This window comes from Schistocerca americana, chromosome 2 (assembly GCF_021461395.2).
Source record: "Schistocerca americana isolate TAMUIC-IGC-003095 chromosome 2, iqSchAmer2.1, whole genome shotgun sequence".
NCBI classification, from domain to species: domain Eukaryota; kingdom Metazoa; phylum Arthropoda; class Insecta; order Orthoptera; family Acrididae; genus Schistocerca; species Schistocerca americana.
In genome coordinates this window covers 961,113,549-961,135,169 of record NC_060120.1, presented here as the reverse complement: position 1 = coordinate 961,135,169, position 21,621 = coordinate 961,113,549, and the positions used below count along the sequence as shown (strand labels likewise).

General features: G+C 40.9%; 2 protein-coding genes across 2 annotated transcripts in view; one reads left to right on the top strand and one right to left on the bottom strand.

Annotated features, from left to right (window-relative positions):
- The first annotated feature begins 2,999 nt into the window (after window positions 1–2,999).
- Window positions 3,000–21,621, top strand: part of LOC124596192 (proline-rich protein 2-like) — an 89,677-nt gene continuing 71,055 nt past the window's right edge. Inside the window, exon 1 of the mRNA XM_047135236.1 lies at window positions 3,000–3,049. Within this exon, the coding sequence (XP_046991192.1) occupies window positions 3,011–3,049 (39 nt within the window). The 5' untranslated portion in view covers window positions 3,000–3,010. The remainder of the gene's footprint in view (window positions 3,050–21,621) is intronic.
- Window positions 9,669–11,391, bottom strand: LOC124596181 (proline-rich protein HaeIII subfamily 1-like). The gene is made up of 2 exons (XM_047135220.1): window positions 11,344–11,391; window positions 9,669–10,158 (listed from the first exon to the last, which is right to left on the bottom strand). Exons 1-2 carry the CDS (start codon window positions 11,380–11,382, stop codon window positions 9,808–9,810), a joined length of 390 nt encoding a protein of 129 aa, XP_046991176.1. The 5' UTR covers window positions 11,383–11,391; the 3' UTR covers window positions 9,669–9,807.

Sequence of the window (21,621 nt, the reverse complement as noted above, 5' to 3'; positions counted from 1 at the left end):
AGACTTCGTTTTATTGGAAGAAAATGGTTCAAATGGCTCTAAACACTATGGGACTTAACTTCTGATGTCATCAGTCCCCTAGATTTAAAACTACTTAAACCTAACTAACCTAGGGACATCACACACATCCACGCCCGAGGCAGGATTCGAACCTCGACCTAGATATTGAACGGATACAGAGAAGGGCAGCTCTGTTACGCTCACGGGAGGGTGTAACAGAGATACTGGAGGAATTGAACTGGAAGACTCTTGAAGACAGACGTAAACTATCCCGAGAAAGTCTATTAACAAAGTTTCAAGAACAAGCTATAAAGTATTATTTTTGAAATGTACTACATCGTCCTACGTATCTCTCACATAGGGATAGTGAAGATAAGATTAGAATAATTACTGCACGCACAGAGATATTCAATCATTATTCCGCGTTCCATACGTGAATGGAACAGGAAGAAGCACTAATAACTGGCACAATGAGACATACCCCCTGCCATGCACCTCACGGTAATTTGTATAGATGTAGATACTAGGGGGCCGCTTCGTGAACCATGTAGTGCATGCAGACTAAAATCAAATTAAGTAAAATACAGGAAGCGTAGAACTGGACAGGGGCTTGAACCTTATTTCTTAGAAATGCACGTCCAGTGCCCATATCATTGTACTACATCGCTAGGCCACCAGAGTTTCACGAAATAATTCTACAAAATACATTTGGAATAGATATCAGTAGTGTGGCTAAAACGAGAAGGGAGTAATTAAATCTACAGCAATGAAATCGTATCATAGTGGAGAATGTTACACCTGGATTATGATGTACGTAGGATCAGGTGATGGTCCCTGGTCGTTGTTTCAGTCTATTGACAGATTTAAAAACAATATGAAGTAATGCACACTACAAAGTACCCTAGAAGTTTACAACATCTTCCACATTGTTAGATGCGAGATTATGTTCTGCGTAGCATTCGCAAAAATTACGATTTCTTCATATTTAAGTGCTGTGTAACATATTGAAGTTATTTAGAGGATAGCGCTAATTTTTCGATTACAGAATCTTATGTTGAGTAAAATGCTGTATATTTTTAAACCTAGTTGCATACTCTGTGGACGTTTAGGCCACACTTCGTCGGTTGTGTGCCGTCTTGTATCTGGTAACACAAGATGATCTATCATAGATCACGATGTATTTCCAATTTCTTTAACGTTTTAATAACTTTTCTTGTTTCAAAAATGGAAACTGTATTACTTACCAATAGTTTCTATTCCTAAATGTTTTCAACCTATAACTGGTTTCTGACAACCCTTCTCCTTCATTTGATTTCTCTTAAAGATTACTGGTGTGTAGTGGAGTAGAATATTAAATAAGATATTGGAAAGATTTTTTCAATTGCAACACTTTTATATATCAACAGAATATTCGTTCCTAGGTACATGATGAAACGTTTCTGTCTAGAATTTATAGTGCAAGAGAATCGTCAGGGTTAATACTATTATGAAAATGTTTCCCAGTATTTCACGGAAAAGTAAAATACTGATTGTTATGGAGACGTCCAAAGACGGAAATCTGACCAAAAACACAGATAATTGAAATTAATAATTACTGTCAACAGATTAAGTTACTAATCAGGAGCTTAACGTCTATTAATATCGTGTGGCACGATACATCAAGTCACTGAAGCGACTGCCGATGTCATTGTTCGAAGGTAATTGGCCGATGAACAATATACTTAAGGATTGAAATGAAATGATACAAAATCCGATCTCACGATGGTTCTGCTTAACGATATTGAATAAGTAACGAAAAAACATGTTACGTATTCGGTTCTTCTATCCTCGAAAAATTTGTCACCGATCCTTTGTTTACAACCTCGGAAAAGAAAGATACCAACATCCATACAAAGTTATGGTTGTTATAATGGCATATTATCACGCTTGATTCTATAGTTATATTCTACTCACACATTTCAAAAAAGGACTTATATTTGATCTAAAAGCGAAATACATAGAAGCGTGTGCTTACTCTACAACAGCCAGACAAGAAGAAACGCCACAGAATGGCGAGAAGAAGTGACATGCCACATCATTTGTCTTACAGCAGTAGATATACAGAGTTCCTTTGGCCACTTTAACAAAAGTCTCTGAGCAAACGGTTTTATTATCAGTTTAATTATGAAACCAATTTTTGCGTAGAAAAACAAAAACAAAAGTGCACAATATATCAGTACAGTAATATGTTTCTATCAATATTTCTCATTTCAGTCTTTTTACGGTCATAAAGTCACATGGGGCAATGTATATATCCATTTCATGGCTAGCATAAATAGCGTTATAATGAACATGTTATGGACGTACATTGTGACAGTTTTTCACACGTGGAAAAAACTTAGTGTCCAGGATATTGTCTGTAACTTAAGAAACATTCATCATATGAATGCTAGCATTTATAAATGGAACAAGAAAATGTATACAACTGGTATTGCAGGGCTCGCTAGAAGCGAAAGTCTAAATGTCTTCGATGTAAAACGCTCCGCCCTAATCTGCACCTACTGTAATACACTGAGCAGAACATTCATGTGGTGCATGAAATCATGTATTTATGATCTTGTGAGTACTAATCTACGTATTAACACTGATGATAGGAGAAGAACAACAAAATGATTGTAAGAAGTTTGACTCTTCCACTGCTCTCCGAATACGCTAAATACTTCGTAGTGCAAATTATAATACTAACGCAACGGCTGACTCATCACTGTTGGATTCTCATTTTCAAAAGTAGTATTTTCAGGCAGTTAAGACACCTATGATGAAAAAATAAGCGACAATATGCAGTTCAGTTCGTCGCAGCTGTGCCATGTGGCCTTGTGATACAACGAGATCCCCAACTACCTCACTCAGATTGCAGACTCTGTTCGGTTCCTTTGTGGAAGAGTCACGGAATCACGAGTACTCCACATCACGCAGTGGCGAGCCTTATAAAAGCTGTGCAGCCCACGCTCACCTCAGCACTTCCATCACCATGAGGGCGACAGTGGCAGCTCTCCTTCTGTGTCTTGTGGTGAGTAGTGTGGGCTGTAGATTGTGAAAATACAAACAGAAACTCGTGTTTCATATAATTTTACTGGTACAGTCACGTCTACACACTCTCTGGAGACGACTGTATATGTAAAAATAAGAGTTTACTTGTACCTATGTTTATGTTCATAATATTATATTCCAAAATATAAATGAGAAAACGTGATAATTTACACGCATTTGCGGATGATATAGTAATTCTGATATTTAATTCCACACAACAAAGATCAGCCGAAAGTGGCAAAACTCACATGCGAAAGCAGGTCTAAGATTTATATTTCCGAAAAATAAATAGAACTTCTTCAGACCAATAGCAGGTTGTCCCTTCACAGTGCGTGAGAGCGCTGTGGTTAAGATGCTGGGATTGCACTCGGACGTTGGCGGTCAAACCCCACTCCAGTCATCCAGCTTTCACTCTGTGTTGTTCCCCTGAATCGCTTAAATCAAATGTCATACTGTTTCCTTAGATAAAATTCGGCGGATTCGCTTAAGAAATCCGGGGTTGTGATTCGTCTCTAATGAGCGTGCTATCGACATGTTGTTAGTCGTTTATCTTCTTCTTTTCGTTCCATACGTACTCCGTAACAGATTGTATACAGAATATGCATACTGATGTAACATTTTAAGTTGTGTCAGAATGTTGTTGATACAGCTGTCATACAACTCAGTGAGGTGGATCCACGGTAGCTAGAATTGATTAATTTTGCACTTCAAATGGTTCAAATGGCTCTGAGCACTATGGGACTTAACATCTATGGTCATCAGTCCCCTAGAACTTAGAACTACTTAAACCTAACTAACCTAAGGACAGCACACAACACCTAGTCATCACGAGGCAGAGAAAATCTCTGACCCATCCGGGAATCGAACCCGGGAACCCGGGTGTGGGAAACGAGAACGCTACCACACGACCACGAGCTGCGGACAATTTTGCACTTCACTTTACATAATAGGTCCTGATTAGTCATCTCGTATCTATAAAATTTGCAACTGGTATATTCACTAAATGAGAGCAGAGAAGCTCTCGTGCTCGTTACTTCTCTGCATGATGCACATGGAGGTCCTCTACAAAGATGTCGAAAGTAATATGTCATGCGAACAGTGATGCTTGTTTCTAGATCCTCTAAACTATGAAGCTGCAACCACCATACATCTAAGCTGCCCCTTCTAACGATTCGTAAGTGGCTCCATAAGTGGATAGACAGTTGCTGAATATAACTATAGTTCTCTGTATACCACCCAGCAAGAAAGTCTAATATGGACCCAGTGTCTAGCACATACCAGTAACTGCACTGTTTTCGAATAATCTTGCGTTCATAGTGTTACTGCCAACTCATTTAAAAGGGAATTTATCATGTGGTTTATAGCACACCATTGTACTACAGGTGGCAGCCTGTCGCTGCCAGGAGACTCCGCCTGGCCCTCCTGGACCAACTGAGGGTCCACAGCCAACTGGTCCTCCTGGCCCACCAACTGGAGGCCCTGATCCGACAGGTCAACCTACTGGAGGTCCTGAACCAACTGGACCACCAGGCACACCAACAGGAGGTCCTGAACCAACTGGGCCACCTGGCCCACCAACTGGAGGTCCTGAACCAACAGGTCAGCCAACTGGAGGGCCCCAACCAACTGGTGGACCTCAGCCTACAGAAGGCCCACAGCCTACTGGCCCACCAGGGCCACCAGGACCGTCTTCTGGGGGACTTTGGGGTTTCTGAATTCCTGTACACGCATCTGCGAAACATCAAGACATTTCATCCGTGATATTTATGGTAAACTCTACCTGATTTTAAAGATGGAAGTGTTCTGGAAATCGCTTTGTAAAATTATTTCTCATTAAATCAGCATTGTAAAATCTCCATAAATGTTTCCGTCATTTGTAAAGTTTAACGAATAACCTACTAACCCAAAAAATAGTAACTCGTTGAACTTGATGTCAAAAAAGCTGTGACAGTTTCATAAGTCATTCTGTTCTTGACTGTGTAACTAGTGATTTCAGTATGTACTCTATGTGATGAAGTGTCCTAATCTTGCGCCACATCAGGCTATGTATCCAAGGATATTTTAGTGTAACGTTCAAGCGTAAACATTATATCCTGTTTTCTGTACAATGAGTGAAGAAATGAAATTATATGATTTCTCCTGGCGCATGACAGTAGCGCGATCTTAGAGACAATATTTGGCAGCTAATACCAATGTCAAAACTAAACTGCATAGAACAGTTGTCGTACATGCTCTTGAGATGTATTTCTGTTTCGTATTAGCGACAAAGATTATGACCGTGATCTGCCATCGCATATAAGATAAATGTGTAATTTAACGAGGGATCGCCAAATGTGACTCCATCTCCTCATAATTTCAATGTGTTCGCAGGATCTAGTACGGTCTATTTTGAAATACATTTTTATAGTTCTGAGTTGCGCATACAGATATGGGAGGGTTTCCACAAGTTTAACAATGACTTTCATTACCAAAGCACCTTATGTTTCTTAATGAAGGACTAAAATCTAGTCCATGGACAATTCTTCAGAATCAATGCTTTTACTGTACCTGCTCACAACGACGAAGTGGCGAAATATATCTAAGTATTCATACAACAAAGAATAATATCGTTAGACTTATGACCCAAAACATTATGATCAGCTGCTTAATAGCTTGTTTCTTCGTCATTGGAACAAAATACGCTCCTGATTCTGCGTATTAGGAATTCGACAGTTTGATGGTATGTGGCACAAGTCTACGCACAAGTCATATAATTCGCGTAAATAACGAGCTGCTGATTTGCATGTGGGGTGGTGGCGCCCGATAGTGATCTAAATGGGTTCCATAGGATTTACATCATGCCAATTTGGCAGTCGAGATGTCAGTGTGAGTTCGCTATAATGCTCGTCAAACCACTGTATGACGGTTCTGGCTCCGAGACATGGACTATTTTACTGTTGAATGTTGGCATCGCCGTTGGGGAAGACGTGAAGGATGGAGGGATGCAGGTGGTTCGCAGCTGTCAGCGTGTCTTCGATTACTAACGAAGGAGAACGTCTCCCGTAGCATAATACTGCTTCCATCAGGCTAGGTCCGTGATGTGATGGACGAGCCGCCGTTAACTTCGGTGACGGCGTTTGTGGAGAGGACAATCGACCTAGTGTAGCAAAAAGTGTCCACCCAAAGAGCCGACTCATTCCCACCGACCGACGGCCTAAACCCGATGGTCCAGTGTTCACTGCAATCGTTACTGACGACGTAGCTGAGTCAACATGTGAACACCGTGGTCTGTTGCGGAGCTCCATGCGCAGCAATGTACCATGAACGGTGTGCGCCGAAACATTTGTGTCTGCAGCAGTTTTGGGATCTTTTGACACAGATGGGGCAGATCACCTGCTATCCTACGTTACAAAGCGGAGAAGTCTCCAAACCCCACATTCTGTAAAGAGTCGTACACGTCCAACCATTTAGCTCCTAGTGGCAGTTTCACTGTCCTTCTATCTCTTTTCGTAGACCCTTACGACAGAATCACTTGAACATCCGACCAGCTATACCGTTTTCGGGTTACTCGTCCACAGTCTCCACATAGTAATTATCTGTCCTTTGCCAAAGACGCTTATCTCAATGGATTTCCCAATTTTCAGGCCATATCTTCGCTAGGGTGATGCCACATACCTTTCTGCTCCGCTTATGTACTTCTGTTAACTCCTCACATGCCCGAAACGCCATCAGGGGCATCCAATGTCGCGATGGTTAGTGGTTATAACGTTTTAGCTTATCATTGTATATGGGATATACAGTTCAATTACACAATAATGATACAACCATTATTACAAGTACGTAGAACTACGTTCTAACCATAATTGACACGACAGTCACTAGACATGTAATCCCTACCCAGTAGAACCCACTTTCCCAACCGTATTTGTTACATGCAAAATGAGATTATCAAAACCAGAGAAATTTTTGTGAAAGGAATGTGTAAAAACAGAGGGTGTTCATGAGTGATTAGTGGCAGTAGGCGGAGAGTGCGCATCTTCATGAAATATGCTCTTGCAAGATGACAAAGCTCGTCCCCATACGAGTTGGGAAACCACAGCTATCATAGCTGAAAAGGGCTACTAGGTGCTGCCAAATCCACCGTATTCACTTGACTTCGTCATTTTAACTTCTGAAACCCCTCCTCGAGCCGGCCGTTGTGGCCGAGCGGTTCTAGGCGCTTCAGTCCGGAAATTCGCTGCTGCTACGGTCGCAGGTTCGAATCCTGCCTCGGGCATGTATGCGTGTGATGCCCTTAAATTAGTTAGGTTTAAGCAGTTCTAAGTCTAGGGGACTGATGACCTCAGATGTTCAGCCCCATAGTGCTCAATCAATTTGAAACATTTTGAACCCCTTCTCGAACCACCTTTCCGAAGTTCGTGAAAGGCCAAAAAATGATATCCGTGTAGAGGTTTCTTCATAGGCCCGAATATGTGGTAATCATATGGGGTGAAGTGAGTGGAGTGCCTGGAAGCCCACTTCAACGATGGAAGGTATGAGAACGCGTGTGGAGACGAACATTGCCATATTGGTAGCTCACTTTTCGTGATGATAGATACTCTCCACATAGCGGCACCAATTGCTTGTGAATATCTGTGGTGTTTATACCGTCCATCCACAGAAACCACGTCATCCATGGCTGTCCTTGAAGAACACACTCCTGGCCGTCGACACACGTGAGGACAGCAGTTGAGAAATTGGCCTGTGCTGTGCAGGGATTACTCTTCTAGTGATTGTCCTGCCACCTACTGTCAGGCCAGAGTACTGCACACTTAATACTATAATGGTAAGTCAAAAGGCGTACCATGACTGATGGGAAAAAATAAAGTGTAAATCAATAAGGAACGTTTCCAGAATGAGATTTGCACTCTGCAGCGGAGTGTGCGCTGATATGAAAATCCCTGGTGGATTAAATCTGTGTGCCGGACCGACACTCAAACTCGGGACCTTTGCCTTTAGCGGGCAAGTGCGCTACCAATTGAGATATCCTAGCACGATTCACAACCCCTCCCCAGAGCTTTAGATCCGAAAGTACCTCGTCTCCTATCTTCCAAACTTCACAGAAGCTCTTCTGCGAAACTTGCAGAACTAGTACTCCTGGAAGAAAAGATATCCCAGAGACATGGCTTAGCCACAGCCTGAGGGTCGAATGTTCAAGTGCTACTGTCGTGAGGGTCTAGGGAAAGAGGTAGAAGAACAGTTGGAAGTCCACGACTGTTCACAGAATGTGGGGTTTGGAGGGTTGTCTGCTCAGTAAAGTACGATAGATGGTGACCTGTGGCATCTCTGCCGAAAGAGCATAATACTGCTGCACACACAAGTGTTTTAGAGCATACCGTTCGTAGTACGTTGTCGAGCATGGAGCTCTGCAGCGAACCATTCCTAAGTGTTCACATAGTGACTCAACGACTTAGTCAATAACGATTGCAGTGGACACGGGACCATCGGTTTCGACCGTATTTCAATGGAAATGTGTCGGCTCCCTGGGTGAATCACATTTTTGCTTCACTAGGTCGATGGTCGTGTCCACAAATGCCGTCATCGAGATGAACGGTGGCTCGAAACGTGCATCGCATCAGAGACACAGCCGAGTGGGAACAGTATGATGCTACAGGAGACATTCTCCTGTGCTTCCATGGAACCTGTGTTAGTAATCGAAGACACACTGACAGCTGCAAACCGCCTTCATACCTTGATCGTACAAGTCTTCCCCAACGGCGATATAATCATTCAGCAGTAAAATACTCCGTGTATCGGAGCCAGAACCTTCATTCAGTCGTTTCACGAGCATTATAGTGAACTCACACTGTCATCTCGACGACCAAATTCGCCTGATGTAAATCCTACTTCGCCACTTTGTCATTGTGTGTAGTTATGGCAAAAGCACTGATTTTGTAGAATTATCCGTGGACTGGATTTTACTACTTCATTAAGAAAAGTGAGGTACGGTACTCTGAATATTTGAAGTCGTCGTTAAACTTCTGAAAATCCTGCAATATCTGTATGCGTAAATCAGAACTGTAAAAATGTATTTCATAATAGATCGTACTAGGTCCCACACACACATTGAAATTATGAGGAGATGGAGTCACATTTGGCGATCCCTCGTGAGAGGTTTAATTACAAATTTAGCATATATGCGATGACAGATCACTGTCATAATCTTTGTCGCTAAGACGAAACAGAAATACATCTCAAGAGCATGTACGACCACTGTTCGATTCAGTTTGGTTTTGACATTGGTGCTAGATGCCAAATTTTGTCTCTAAGGTCGCGCTACTGTCATACCCAGCAGAAATCATGTAATTTCATTTGTTCACTCATTGTACCAGAAAATAGGTCTATAATCTTTACACTTGAATGTCACACTAAAATATCATTGGATACATAGTCTGACGTGGTGCAAGATTAGGACACTTCATCACATAGAGTACATACTGAAGTCACTAATTACATAGTCAAGAACTGGATGACTTATGAAACTGTCACAGCTTTTTTGACATCAAGTTCAAGAAATTACTATTTTTTGGGTTAGCAGGTTATTAGTTACACTCTACATATGACGGAAACATTTATGGAGAGATTTTACAATGCTGATTTAATGAGAAATAATTTTACAAAGCGATTTCCAGAACACTTCCATCTGTAAAATCAGGTAGAGTTAAAAGTAAGTATCTTGGCCGAAATGTCTTGATGTTTCGCAGATGCGTGTGCAGGAATTCAGAAACCCCAAAGTCCCCCAGAAGGCGGTCCTGGTGGCCCTGGTGGTTCAGTAGGCTGTGGGCCTTCTGTAGGCTGAGGTCCACCAGTTGGTTGGGGCCCTCCAGTCGGTTGAGGACCTCCAGTGGGCTGACCTGTTGGTTCAGGACCTCCAGTTGGTGGGCCAGGTGGCCCAGTTGGTTCAGGACCTCCTGTTGGTGTGCCTGGTGGTCCAGTTGGTTCAGGACCTCCAGTAGGTTGACCTGTCGGATCAGGGCCTCCAGTTGGTGGGCCAGGTGGTCCGGTTGGCTGTGGACCCTCAGTTGGTCCAGGAGGGCCAGGTGGAGTCTCCTGGCAGCGGCATGCTGACACCTGTAGTACAATGGTGTTCCATAAAGTACATGATAAATTCTCTTTTAAACGAGTTGGCAGCAACGTTATGAACGCAAGATTATTCGAAAACAGTGCAGTTTCTAGTATGTGCTGGACACTGGAGCCATACTATGCTTTCTTGCTAGGTGGTATACGGAGAACTGTTGTTTTATTCAACAACTGTGTAGAAGAGGCACAACTGTGTACCCACTTACGGAGCCACTTAGGAGTCGTTATAAAGGCCAGCTTAGACTTCAGAGGATCGAGAAGTGGAATGAGGTATTGCTTTTGACATCTTTGTAGAGGACCTTCATGGACATCATGCAGAGAAGTAACGAGTATGAGAACTTCTCTAATCTCATTTTGTTTACATATCAGCTGCAAACTTTTTAAAAACGTGATGACAGATAAAGACCTATTACATAAAGTTAAGTACGAAATTAACCAGTTAAAGCTATACAGGACATTCGCCTCAATGAGAGGTATGGGAGCTGGTCATAAATGTTTGCTGAAACAACTGTCAACAACACTCTGACACACTTACCGTACAATGTTACATCAATATGCTTATTCTGTATAGAATCTGATACGGCGTACATACGGAACGAAAGGAAGAAGACATGAAGATTAACGACTAACAACTTGTCGATAGCACGCTCATTAGAGACGAATCACAACCCCGGATTTCTTAAGCGAATCCGCCGAATTTTATCTACGGAAACAGCTCGACATTTGATTTAAGCGATTCAGGAGAACAATACAGAGAGAAAGCTGGATGACTGGATGGGGATTTGATCGCCTACGTCCCGAGTGCAATCCCAATATCTCAACCACTGCTCTCGCTGTACAACGTGCATCTGGTTTGAAGAAGTTCTATTTATTTTTCGAAAATATAAACCTTAGACCTTCTTCCCCCTCTGAGTTCAGCCACTTTCGTCTTATCTGTGTTGTGTACAACTAAGATCAAAGTTACTATATCATCCACAAATGCGTGCAAATTATCACGTTTTCTCATTTATATTTTGGAATAGAATATTATGAACATAAACATCGGTACAAGTAAACGCTAATTTTTTTCGTATACAGTCGTCTCCAGAGAGGGTGTAGACGTGACTGTACCAGTAAAATTATATGAAACACGAGTTTCTGTTTGTATTTTCGCAATCTACAGCCCACACTACTCACCACAAGACACAGGAGAAGACCTCCCACTGTCGCCGTCATGGTGATGGAAGTGCTGAGGTTAGTCCGTGCTGCAGAGTTTTTATAAGGCTCACCAACACCTGACGTGGAGCACTCGTGATTCCGTGACTCTTCAACAAAGGAACCGAACAGAGTCTGCAATCTGAGTGAGGTAGTGGGGGATGTGGTTGTATCACAAGGCCACACGGCACAGCTGCGACGAACTGGACAGTGTATTGTCGCTTATTTTTTCATCATAGGTGTCTTAACTGCCTGAAAATACTACTTTTGAAAATGAGAATCCAACAGTGATGAGTCACCCGTTGCGTTAGTATTATAATTTGCACTACGAAGTACTTTGCGTATTTGGAGAGCAGCGGAAGAGTCAGACATAGCAGCACTCCGTATAATCGTTTTGTTGTTCTTCACTTAGCACTATTATCTGCTTTTGACAGTGTTCATACGTAGATTAGTACTCACAAAATCATAAATACATGCTTTGATGCACGACATGAATGTGCTGCTCTGTGTGGTAGAATAGGGCAGTGTGTTGCTCATTGGAACACATCTAGATACTCGCTTCAATACAAGTTTCTCGTCCTATTCTGAAATTTTAGTATTCACTTGATGTGATTTCTTGTACGGTTTTTCAGAATTTTAAAAGATATCCGAAGGTACAGCCATAACATAGTCATTATAACGTCATACATATATAGATTGCCGCTATGAGATTTCATAATTGTGAAAAGACTGAAATGAAAGAGAGCAGTAGAAACATATTAATACTCTGATATATTGTGAATTTCGGTTTTGTTTTTCGACGTCAAAATACATATTGTAATCAAATCATTTAGTCAGAGACTTTTATGCTAAAGGGCCTAACGGAAGCGAACTCTATATCTTTTGCTATTAAAGAAACTATATGGTATCTCTTTTCTTCTCGCCACTCTCTGGTGTATTTTCTTGCCTGGTTGTTGCAGAGTATGCGAACGTTTCTGTGTGCCTTGTCTTTAGATAAAGTGAATGTGGAAGTGTAATTTAGTTGTAGTATCAAACCTGATAACGTCCTATCATAATAATTACAACTTTGTGTGAATGTTTGTATCTTTCTTTTCAGAGACCGTAAATAAAAAATTGGTGACGAATTTTTCGAGGATAGGAAGGCTAGCACGTTACGTGCTCTTTCGTTACTTATTCAATGTTGCCAAGCAGAACCAAAACAAGATCGAGTTGTCGATCATTTCTTTTCACTCCTTACGTATATTTTTTACGTAAGAATAATGTTAGGTTTGTTCGGTGAATTACCTTCGAAAAGTGACGCCGGAGACGCTATAGTGGCTTGATGTACCGTGCCTCACGATGTTAATAGACGTTAAACTCATCACTGCGGAATATGTAATTTATGTCCGTTGATATTAACGATGAAATTAATTTATCTGTGTTTTTTGCTCAGGTCTGCCGTCTTTGAACCTTCCTCTCGCCCGTCAAGGAACTGCATAACAAGAGTATTTGCCGCGCGGTGTGGTCGCGCGGTTTGAGGCGCCATGTCACGGACTGCGCGGCCCCTCCCGCCGGAGGTTCGAGTCCTCCTTCGGGCATGGGTGTGTGTGTTGTTCTTAGCATAAGTTAGTGTAGGTAGGGAACAATGACCTAAGTAGTTTGGTCCCTTAGGAATTCACACACATTTCAACGATCAGTATTTTATTTTTCGTGGCATAAATTCTACATGCAAACGTTTCATCACGTACCTGGGAACAAATATTCTGTTCAAATTTAAAAGTTTTGCAGTCTAGAAAATCTTGTCAGTATATTATTTAATATCCTACGTGTTACATTATTACTATACTACACACCAATAATCAGTAAGATCAATTAAATTGAGAAGAAGAATTATCATAAATCAGTAATATGTTGAAAACATTTAGAAATAGAAGCTATTGGTAAGTAATACAGTTCCCATTTTTTAAGACAGGGAAAATGACTAGATGGTTAAAGAAACCCAATGCATTACGCAATATATTCTGTTCGTGTTTCCAGGTACCAGACGGCTCACCACCGACGAAGTACGGCTCCACACGGCATGTAATTAGGATTAAAAATATACATTCTTCCCACCATAAGACAACGCAACTGAAAAGTAACAATATCCTCTGAATATCTTTAATATATTACACAGTACTAAAATATGATGAAATCGTAACTTTTGCTAATGCTGCACAGAACACAAAGTCACGTCTCACAACAACGTAGAAGATGCTGGAAACTGCTGGGGCGGTTCCTGTTGCGCATTCCTTCATATTATTTTTAAATCAGTCATTTGAATGAAACAGGGACCAGGAACCATCATGTGATTCCAGTTACGTTACAATCCAGGTGCAACATTCTCTCCTATGATTCGATTTCTTTGCTGTAAATTTAATTACTCCCTTCTTGTTTAGCCACACTACTGATATACATTCCAAAAGTATTTCCTGAAACTCGGATGCCAACCGTTGTGGTACAATGATACAGGCAATACACGTGCAATTCTGAAAAGTGTAGTTCAAATTCCTGTGCAATGAAATAATTCTACGCTTCCTGTATTTTACCTAATTTGATTTTGGTTTCCACGCACTACATGTTTCAGTGCGTCGTAGTATGTGTTAGAGAATCAAACAAATTTTCCTGTCTGCAGTCTATTCTTGTGGAACCATACAGTACCTGGTATAAAAACGTTTTAATCATGATGTAATTGTTGCTGTAGTAGCACGTAGTACTGAGACAACAACTCAAAGGCTATATTTCTTCTAATAATTTCCATTCACGTCTATTCTGCATATAATATCAACTTTTCATGTGAATGCAGTTAGTTTTACTGCTAATGTGAAAATTATCAAATTGTATTTTCTAGGAATTCTATTTAAGTAGTATACACTGACCTGTCTTTCTCCTTCTCAGGTATTGTTTTGTCCTTTGCAACGCTTCGGAGCAACTAGTTCACAAACTCTTAAATGATAAAATCGGTATGACTGGTAAAAAGTAGACGTCACACTGTATAACATTGAGTTCGCGATCACTGTTGTTACAGAACCAATTTTTACCATGTACGTTATCTGCACATGTTCTAGCCGTCCTTACGCTGGATTCACACCTTAGAGAAACATTTCAACTCGATGTGAATTTAGTAGATAGCTTCGGTAAACTTCGGTTATTCTTATATCTTCATTCCTACCAACCGAAATTCGTATTGTTTTTCTCTACACATTAAAGACTTATTGCTGTGCGATATACGTATTACACATCTGCAACAACAATGAGTTATCAACTTCACATGCATACTTCAATATTGGTACATGTAATTCTATTATACTTCGTAGCAGTACAATGTCAAATTTCACATTTTCTGTATCAGAGTTTCATTTCTCATAAACTTTATCAAATTAAACTCTTAGTAGAGAATAATCCAAGTCTTTGATGAATTGCAGGTATAAGAATGCGATATTGTCCTCATGAGGTCGTTCCCTTATGGTGCGTAGGAGAAAGCCATGCAGAAGTCGATGGTGGGTTGTAAATGAAATACCTTTTTCGAAACAAGAGGGGATAAAGTTGGGCAGAGGGCCTTTCAACTATGGTGAAAGCTAATCGTCATGGTTAAGGTATTCCTCTGGGTTTTCATGTTGGTTTGCCATATCTACACGGAAAATTTACCAATAGCAGTTTAGCTACACGGGATCCTGAAAATTAAGTGATAAAGAATTACCTGCAGACGTGATATACTGATACACGAAGCAGAGAGTAGGACATGCGTGGATTTTACAGAGTGGGAGCGCAAATCAGTTTGGATAAGAGGACTAAAGGATGCCGTATGAATCAAATCGCTTCACAGGAAATTCACTGTAAGATTAGTGGCATTACTGATGGTGAAAAACCGACAATTTTTTATGAAGGCGGTTATCAGAGACGTTCAAGCTGCAGCACGAGTTTCTCTGACAAGATATGGTTGCGAACGTGTCGGAAATTTACAGCTAGTGTGCCTAGAATACTAGCATGAAGTACAGATGCGATGGAATGTGAACAATGATGCAACACAGACATAGGACGAGTTTTATGCAGAGCAGTAACTGAGCGCGGAAGCCTTTCGGGAAAATAATTTCTAGGCTCTCACGTAATATACCAATGTGAAACCGGAGTGTTTTGACGTAATGTCAACAGTACCGCCCAGTGACTTACTTGTTTAGCACATGGGCCGAGCTGGCCTCCATTGCCTGACTACGGCTGAAATAAAACCTTAAAAATTTACAGTTTGCACACGAAACTTTTGCGGGTTGCAGCAAAAGATACAGCAGAACAGTCATCAAACTTATAGAAAGAGTTATACAAAATTGTCCTCCGTACAATGTGTAGCTCATGGACAGGCTACTTCAATGATGAATGCCAAATAACTAACGTTTGAATTTGTTTGGTAGAGTTATGCAAGACTGCAACGGATGGGGATGCGACGAAATTCCCATTCGTACTAGGGACGTGGCTGCCTGATGGTAAGTAGAGAAACTCGGGGCGAAACAGAATGCTTAATGTTTAACAACTTATATAAAATAAGGCAACCAAGAAATCACTTGTTAATGTTGTAGAAACTGGCCTTGTGGTATATTCTAACGTATCTCATTTGAAAATTACTTAAACCGCTATTTTTTGAATTACTTACGTTTTTCAAGGAAGTGCTTGCATATTTCCCACAGTACAGAATAGGGTTAGGTAATTTTTGTGAAATAATTCCGTAAACGTTGAAATATTATGAATATTATCGTAAAACTAAGACGTAAGGTTGTTTAACGAACAGTTTACACTGTGGAAAAGGAATCTTGAATAAAATCGTTGTTGTTGTTGTTGTGGTCTTCAGTCCTGAGACTGGTTTGATGCAGCTCTCCATGCCACTCCATCTTGTGCAAGCTTCTTCATCTCCCAGTACCTACTGCAGCATACATCCTTCTGAACCTGCTTAGTGTATTCATCTCTTGGTCTCCCTCTACGATTTTTACCCTCCACGCTGCCCTACAATGCTAAATTTGTGATCCCTTGATGCCTCAGAACATGTCCTACCAACCGATCCCTTCTCCTACTCACGTTGTGCCACAAACTCCTCTTCTCCCCAATTCTATTCAATACCTCCTCATTAGTTATGTGATCTACCCATCTAATCTTCAGCATTCTTCTGTAGCACCACATTTCGAAAGCTTCTATTCTCTTCTTGTCTAAACTATTTATCGTCCATGTTTCACTTCCATACATGGCTACACTCCATACAAATATTTTCAGAAACGACTTCTTGACACTTGAATCTATACCCGACGTTAACAAATTTCTCTTCTTCAGAAACGCTTTCCTTGCCATTGCCAGTCTACATTTTATATCCTCTCTACTTCGACCATCATCAGTTATTTTGCTCCCCAAATAGCAAAACTCCTTTACTACTTTAAGTGTCTCATTTCCTAATCTAATTCCCTCAGCATCACCCGACTTAATTCGACTACATTCCACTATCCTCGTTTTGCTTTTGTTGATGTTCATCTTATGCCCTCCTTTCAAGACACTGTCCATTCCGTTCAATTGCTCTTCCAAGTCCTTTGCTGTCTCTGACAGAATTACAATGTCATAGGCGAACCTCAAATTATTTATTTCTTCTCCATGGATTTTAATACCTACTCCGAACTATTTTTGTTTCATTTACTGCTTGCTCAATACACAGATTGAATAACATTGGGGAGAGGCTACAACCCTGTCTCACTCCCTTCCCAACCACTGCTTCCTTTTCATGTCCCTCGACTCTTATAACTGCCATCTGGTTTCTGTACAAATTGTAAATAGCCTTTCGCTCCCTGTATTTTACCCCTGCCACCTTCAGAATTTGGAAGAGAGTATTCCAGTCAACATTGTCAAAAGCTTTCTCTAAGTCTACAAATGCTAGAAACGTAGGTTTGCCTTCCCTTAATCTTCCATCTACGATAAGCCGTAGGGTCAGTATTGCCTCACGTGTTCCAATATTCCTACGGTATCCAAACTGATCTTCCCCGAGGTCGGCTTCTACCAGTTTTTCCATTCGTCTGTAAAGAATTCGCGTTAGTATTTTGTAGCTGTGACTTATTAAACTGATAGTTCGGTAATTTTCACATCTGTCAACACCTGCTTTCTTTGGGATTAGAATTATTATATTCTTCTTGAAGTCTGAGGGAATTTCACCTGTCTCATACATCTTGCTCACCAGATGGTATAGTTTTGTCAGGACTGGCTCTCGCAAGACTGTCAGTAGTTCTAATGGAATGTTGTCTACTCCCAGGTCCTTGTTTCGACTCAGGTCTTTCAGTGCTCTGTCAAACGCTTCACGCAGTATCGTATCTCCCATTCCATCTTCATATACATCCTCTTCCATTTCCATAACATTGTCCTCAAGAACATCGCCCCTGTGTAGACCCTCTATATACTCCTTCCACCTTTCTGCTTTCCCTTCTTTGCTTAGAACTGGGTTTCCATCTGAGCTCTTGATATTCATGCAAGTGCTTCTCTTGTCTCCAAAGGTCTCTTTAATTTTCCTGTAGGCAGTATCTATGTTACCCCTCGTGAGATAAGCCTCTACATACTTACATTTGTCCTCTAGCCATCCCTGCTTAAGCATTTTGAACTTCCTGTCGATCTCATTTTTGAGACGTTTGTATTCCTTTTTGCCTGCTTCATTTACTGCATTTTTGTATTTTCTCCTTTCATCGATTGAATTCAGTATCTGTTCTAGGCCCAAGGATTTCTACTAGCCCTCGTCTTTTTACCTACTTGATCCTCTGATGCCTTCACTATTTCATTCCTCAAAGCTACCCATTCTTCTTCTACTGTATTTCTTCCCCCCCCCCCCCCCCCCCCCCCCACTCCTGTCAATTGTTCCCTTATGCTCTGAAACTCTGTACAACCTCTGGTTCTTACAGTTTATCCAGGTCCCATCTCTTTAAATTCCCACCTTTTTGCAGTTTCTTCAGTTTTAATCTACCTTTCATAACCAATAGATTGTGGTCAGAGTCCACTTCTGCCCCTGAAAAGGTCTTTCAATTTAAAACCTGGTTCCTAAATCTCTGTCTTACCATTATATAATATATATGAAACCTTCTACCATCTCCAGGGTTCTTCCATGTATACAAGCCGGCCGCAGTGGCCGAGCGGTTCTAGGCGCTACAGTCTGGAACCGCGCAACCACTACGGTCGCAAGTTCGAATCCTGCCTCGGGCATGGATGTGTGTGATGTCCTTAGGTTAGTTATGTTTAAGTAGTTCTAAGTTCTAGAGGGCTGATGACCTCAGAAGTTAAGTCCTATAGTGCTCAGAGCCATGTATACAACATTCTTTCATGATTCTTGAACCACGTGTTAGCTATGATTAAGTTATGCTCTGTTCAAAATTCTACCAGGCGGCTTCCTCTTTCATTTCTTAGTCCCAATCCATATTCATCTACTACGTTTCCTTCTCTTCCTTTTCCTACTGTCGAATTCCAGTCACCCATGACTATTAAATTTTCGTCTCCCTTCACTACCTGAATAATTTCTTTTACCTCATCATACATTTTATCAATTTCTTCATCATCTGCAGAGCTAGTTGGCATATAAACCTGTACTACTGTAGTAGGCGTGGGCTTCGTGTCTATCTTGGCCACAATAAAGCGTTCACTATGCTGTTTGTAGTAACTTACCCGCACTCCTTTTTTCCTATTCATTATTAAAGCTACTCTTGCATTACCCCTATTTGATTTTGTATTTATAACCCTGTATTCACCTGAACAAAGTCTTGTTCCTCCTGCCACCGAACTTCACTAATTCCCACTATATCTAACTTTAACCTGTCCATTTCCCTTTTTAAATTTTCTAACCTACCTGCCCGATTAAGGGATCTGACATTCCACGCTCCTTTCCGTAGAACGCCAGTTTTCTTTCTCCTGATAACGACGTCCTACTGAGTAGACCCCGCCCGGAGATCCGAATGAGGGACTATTTTACACAAGAGGACGCCATCAGTAAAGCTGCATGCCTTCGGGGAAAATTACGGCTGTAGTTTCCCCTTGATTTCAGCCGTTCGCAGTACCACGACAGCAAAGCCGTTTTGGTTAGTGTTACAAGGCGAGATCAAATGGTTCAAATGGCTCTGAGCACTATGGGACTCAACATCTGAGGTCATCAGTCCCCTAGAACTTAGAACTACTTAAACCTAACCAACCTAAGGACATCACACACATCCATGCCCGAGGCAGGATTCGAACCTGCGACCGTAGCAGTCACGCGGTTCCGGACTGAAGTGCCTAGAACCGCACAGCCACCGCGGCCGGCAAGGCGAGATCAGTCAATCATCCAGACTGTTGCCCCTGCAACTACTGAATAGGCTGCTGCCCCTCTTCAGGAACCACACGTTTGTCTGGCCTCTCAACAGGTACCCCTCCATTGTGGTTGCACCTACGGTACGGCTATCTGTATCGTTGAGGCACGCAAGCCTCCCCACCAACTGCAAGGTTTATTGTTCAAGGGGGGGGGGGGGGGGGGGGGGGGGAGGGGAATAGTTGTTAAGAATATGGAAATTATTAAGGATGTTTAAAATGACATTAAAATATTTCCAAAATCGTTGTTAAGAATAAGGAAATATTTTAATGTCATTTAAAACATCCTTAATGCTTACTAACCATCAAAATTAGTCTTTCTAACAGTATTCACAAATTCCAATTCGTTCTTGATTTTCAATGTCTATGCCAGCACACAAATTAAGTGTCCACTTGAAACATTTCAGGCATGCGGCCTAGCCCTAATTATAAAAGGAGCCAAGTCCCCACAATAGACATCTAAAATTCCTGTCTCTCTGATTCACTCTGCTCCATCATCTTCTTTCTTTTATTCTTGTTAATACCTTCCATCTCCTCTCTTTTGTCCTTTTTAATTTTGCGTACAGTCATATTTTTAGCTTTAATTTTCTGAAATAGTTTTATTGGAGCCGACTTCTTTGTCCTGGCAAATATGACCTCTTTACACCTTCTTTCTTTTTCTGCCGTACTCGCAACAGTGTCCTGTAGTTCGTTCTTAGAATCTGTTAATACGATAGTTGTTGCAATGAGCACATTTTTTAAGTACCCATATGAATTTTTAACTCTGTAGTCAGGGTTATTATTAACTTTATTAACATATCTTTTCAAGGTTGATTTGCTTATGTTAAACTCATTAGATGCCTTTTTCCTGTAGTTCGTTCTTAGAATCTGTTAATACGATAGTTGTTGCAATGAGCACATTTTTTAAGTACCCATATGAATTTTTAACTCTGTAGTCAGGGTTATTATTAACTTTATTAACATATCTTTTCAAGGTTGATTTGCTTATGTTAAACTCATTAGATGCCTTTAACAATCAAACGGCTGAATCTGTGATTTACACCAATTTAACATCCCATTGATACCCACTAGTTTTTCTAACGTAAGTTCCCACCATCCGAATAGCAAGAGGAAAAAGGAATATGTAGTTTGAAAACTACGTGCATGTAAAAGTGACGGGATAAAACAGGACACTATCCCATTCCGAATGTACCGATTTGCGCCAAGAGCACCTTTCAGCTTATCAACTTTTATAGGGTGTAATAACTGAAGGATTTAAACGTATTATATAACTACTGTACAGCGAACGGCATGTACTTTAAGATTACATGTTATGTAAGGGTCTATAGTTGGGAGTTAACAGATTAACTTGCATTGAAATTCGCCAATGGTTATAAAAGCGCCACTGTCAACGTGAAGGACAGTCGATCACTTACAAGTCATACTCCAAACTAGAGATGGGCAAAATGAAACACTTAACTGTTTCGAAACAAATGAAACAGTACACTGTATTGTTTCGATACCCTGTTTCGAAACGTGAAACAGTTTGTGTTTTGTAATCGAATAGACCTACACATTTATCATCTTGAATGTCTACTGTATAAGTATGTCCATATAAACATAAATAAGGCGCGAGAGCGCTAATCATATCGCAGAAATTATAAAACTTACACTTGGTGTCTTGGCAGTTTCGTATTTCGTGCAGCAAATGCACTGCTTTCGTGTCGTGCGATTTTCATACTTTTCAGTTGGCTGAGGTCAGAGTTTGTTTGTTTGACATAATACATTTTGCCAGACTCGTTTCCCTGTATTCTAGCTCCTAATTTTGATAGGTTTTATGAGTGAAAATCCGTATGTGTTCTTGAAAAGGCATATCATGAGATGTAATTTATTGAGATAGCATTCTGTGAAGCGAGGCACTGA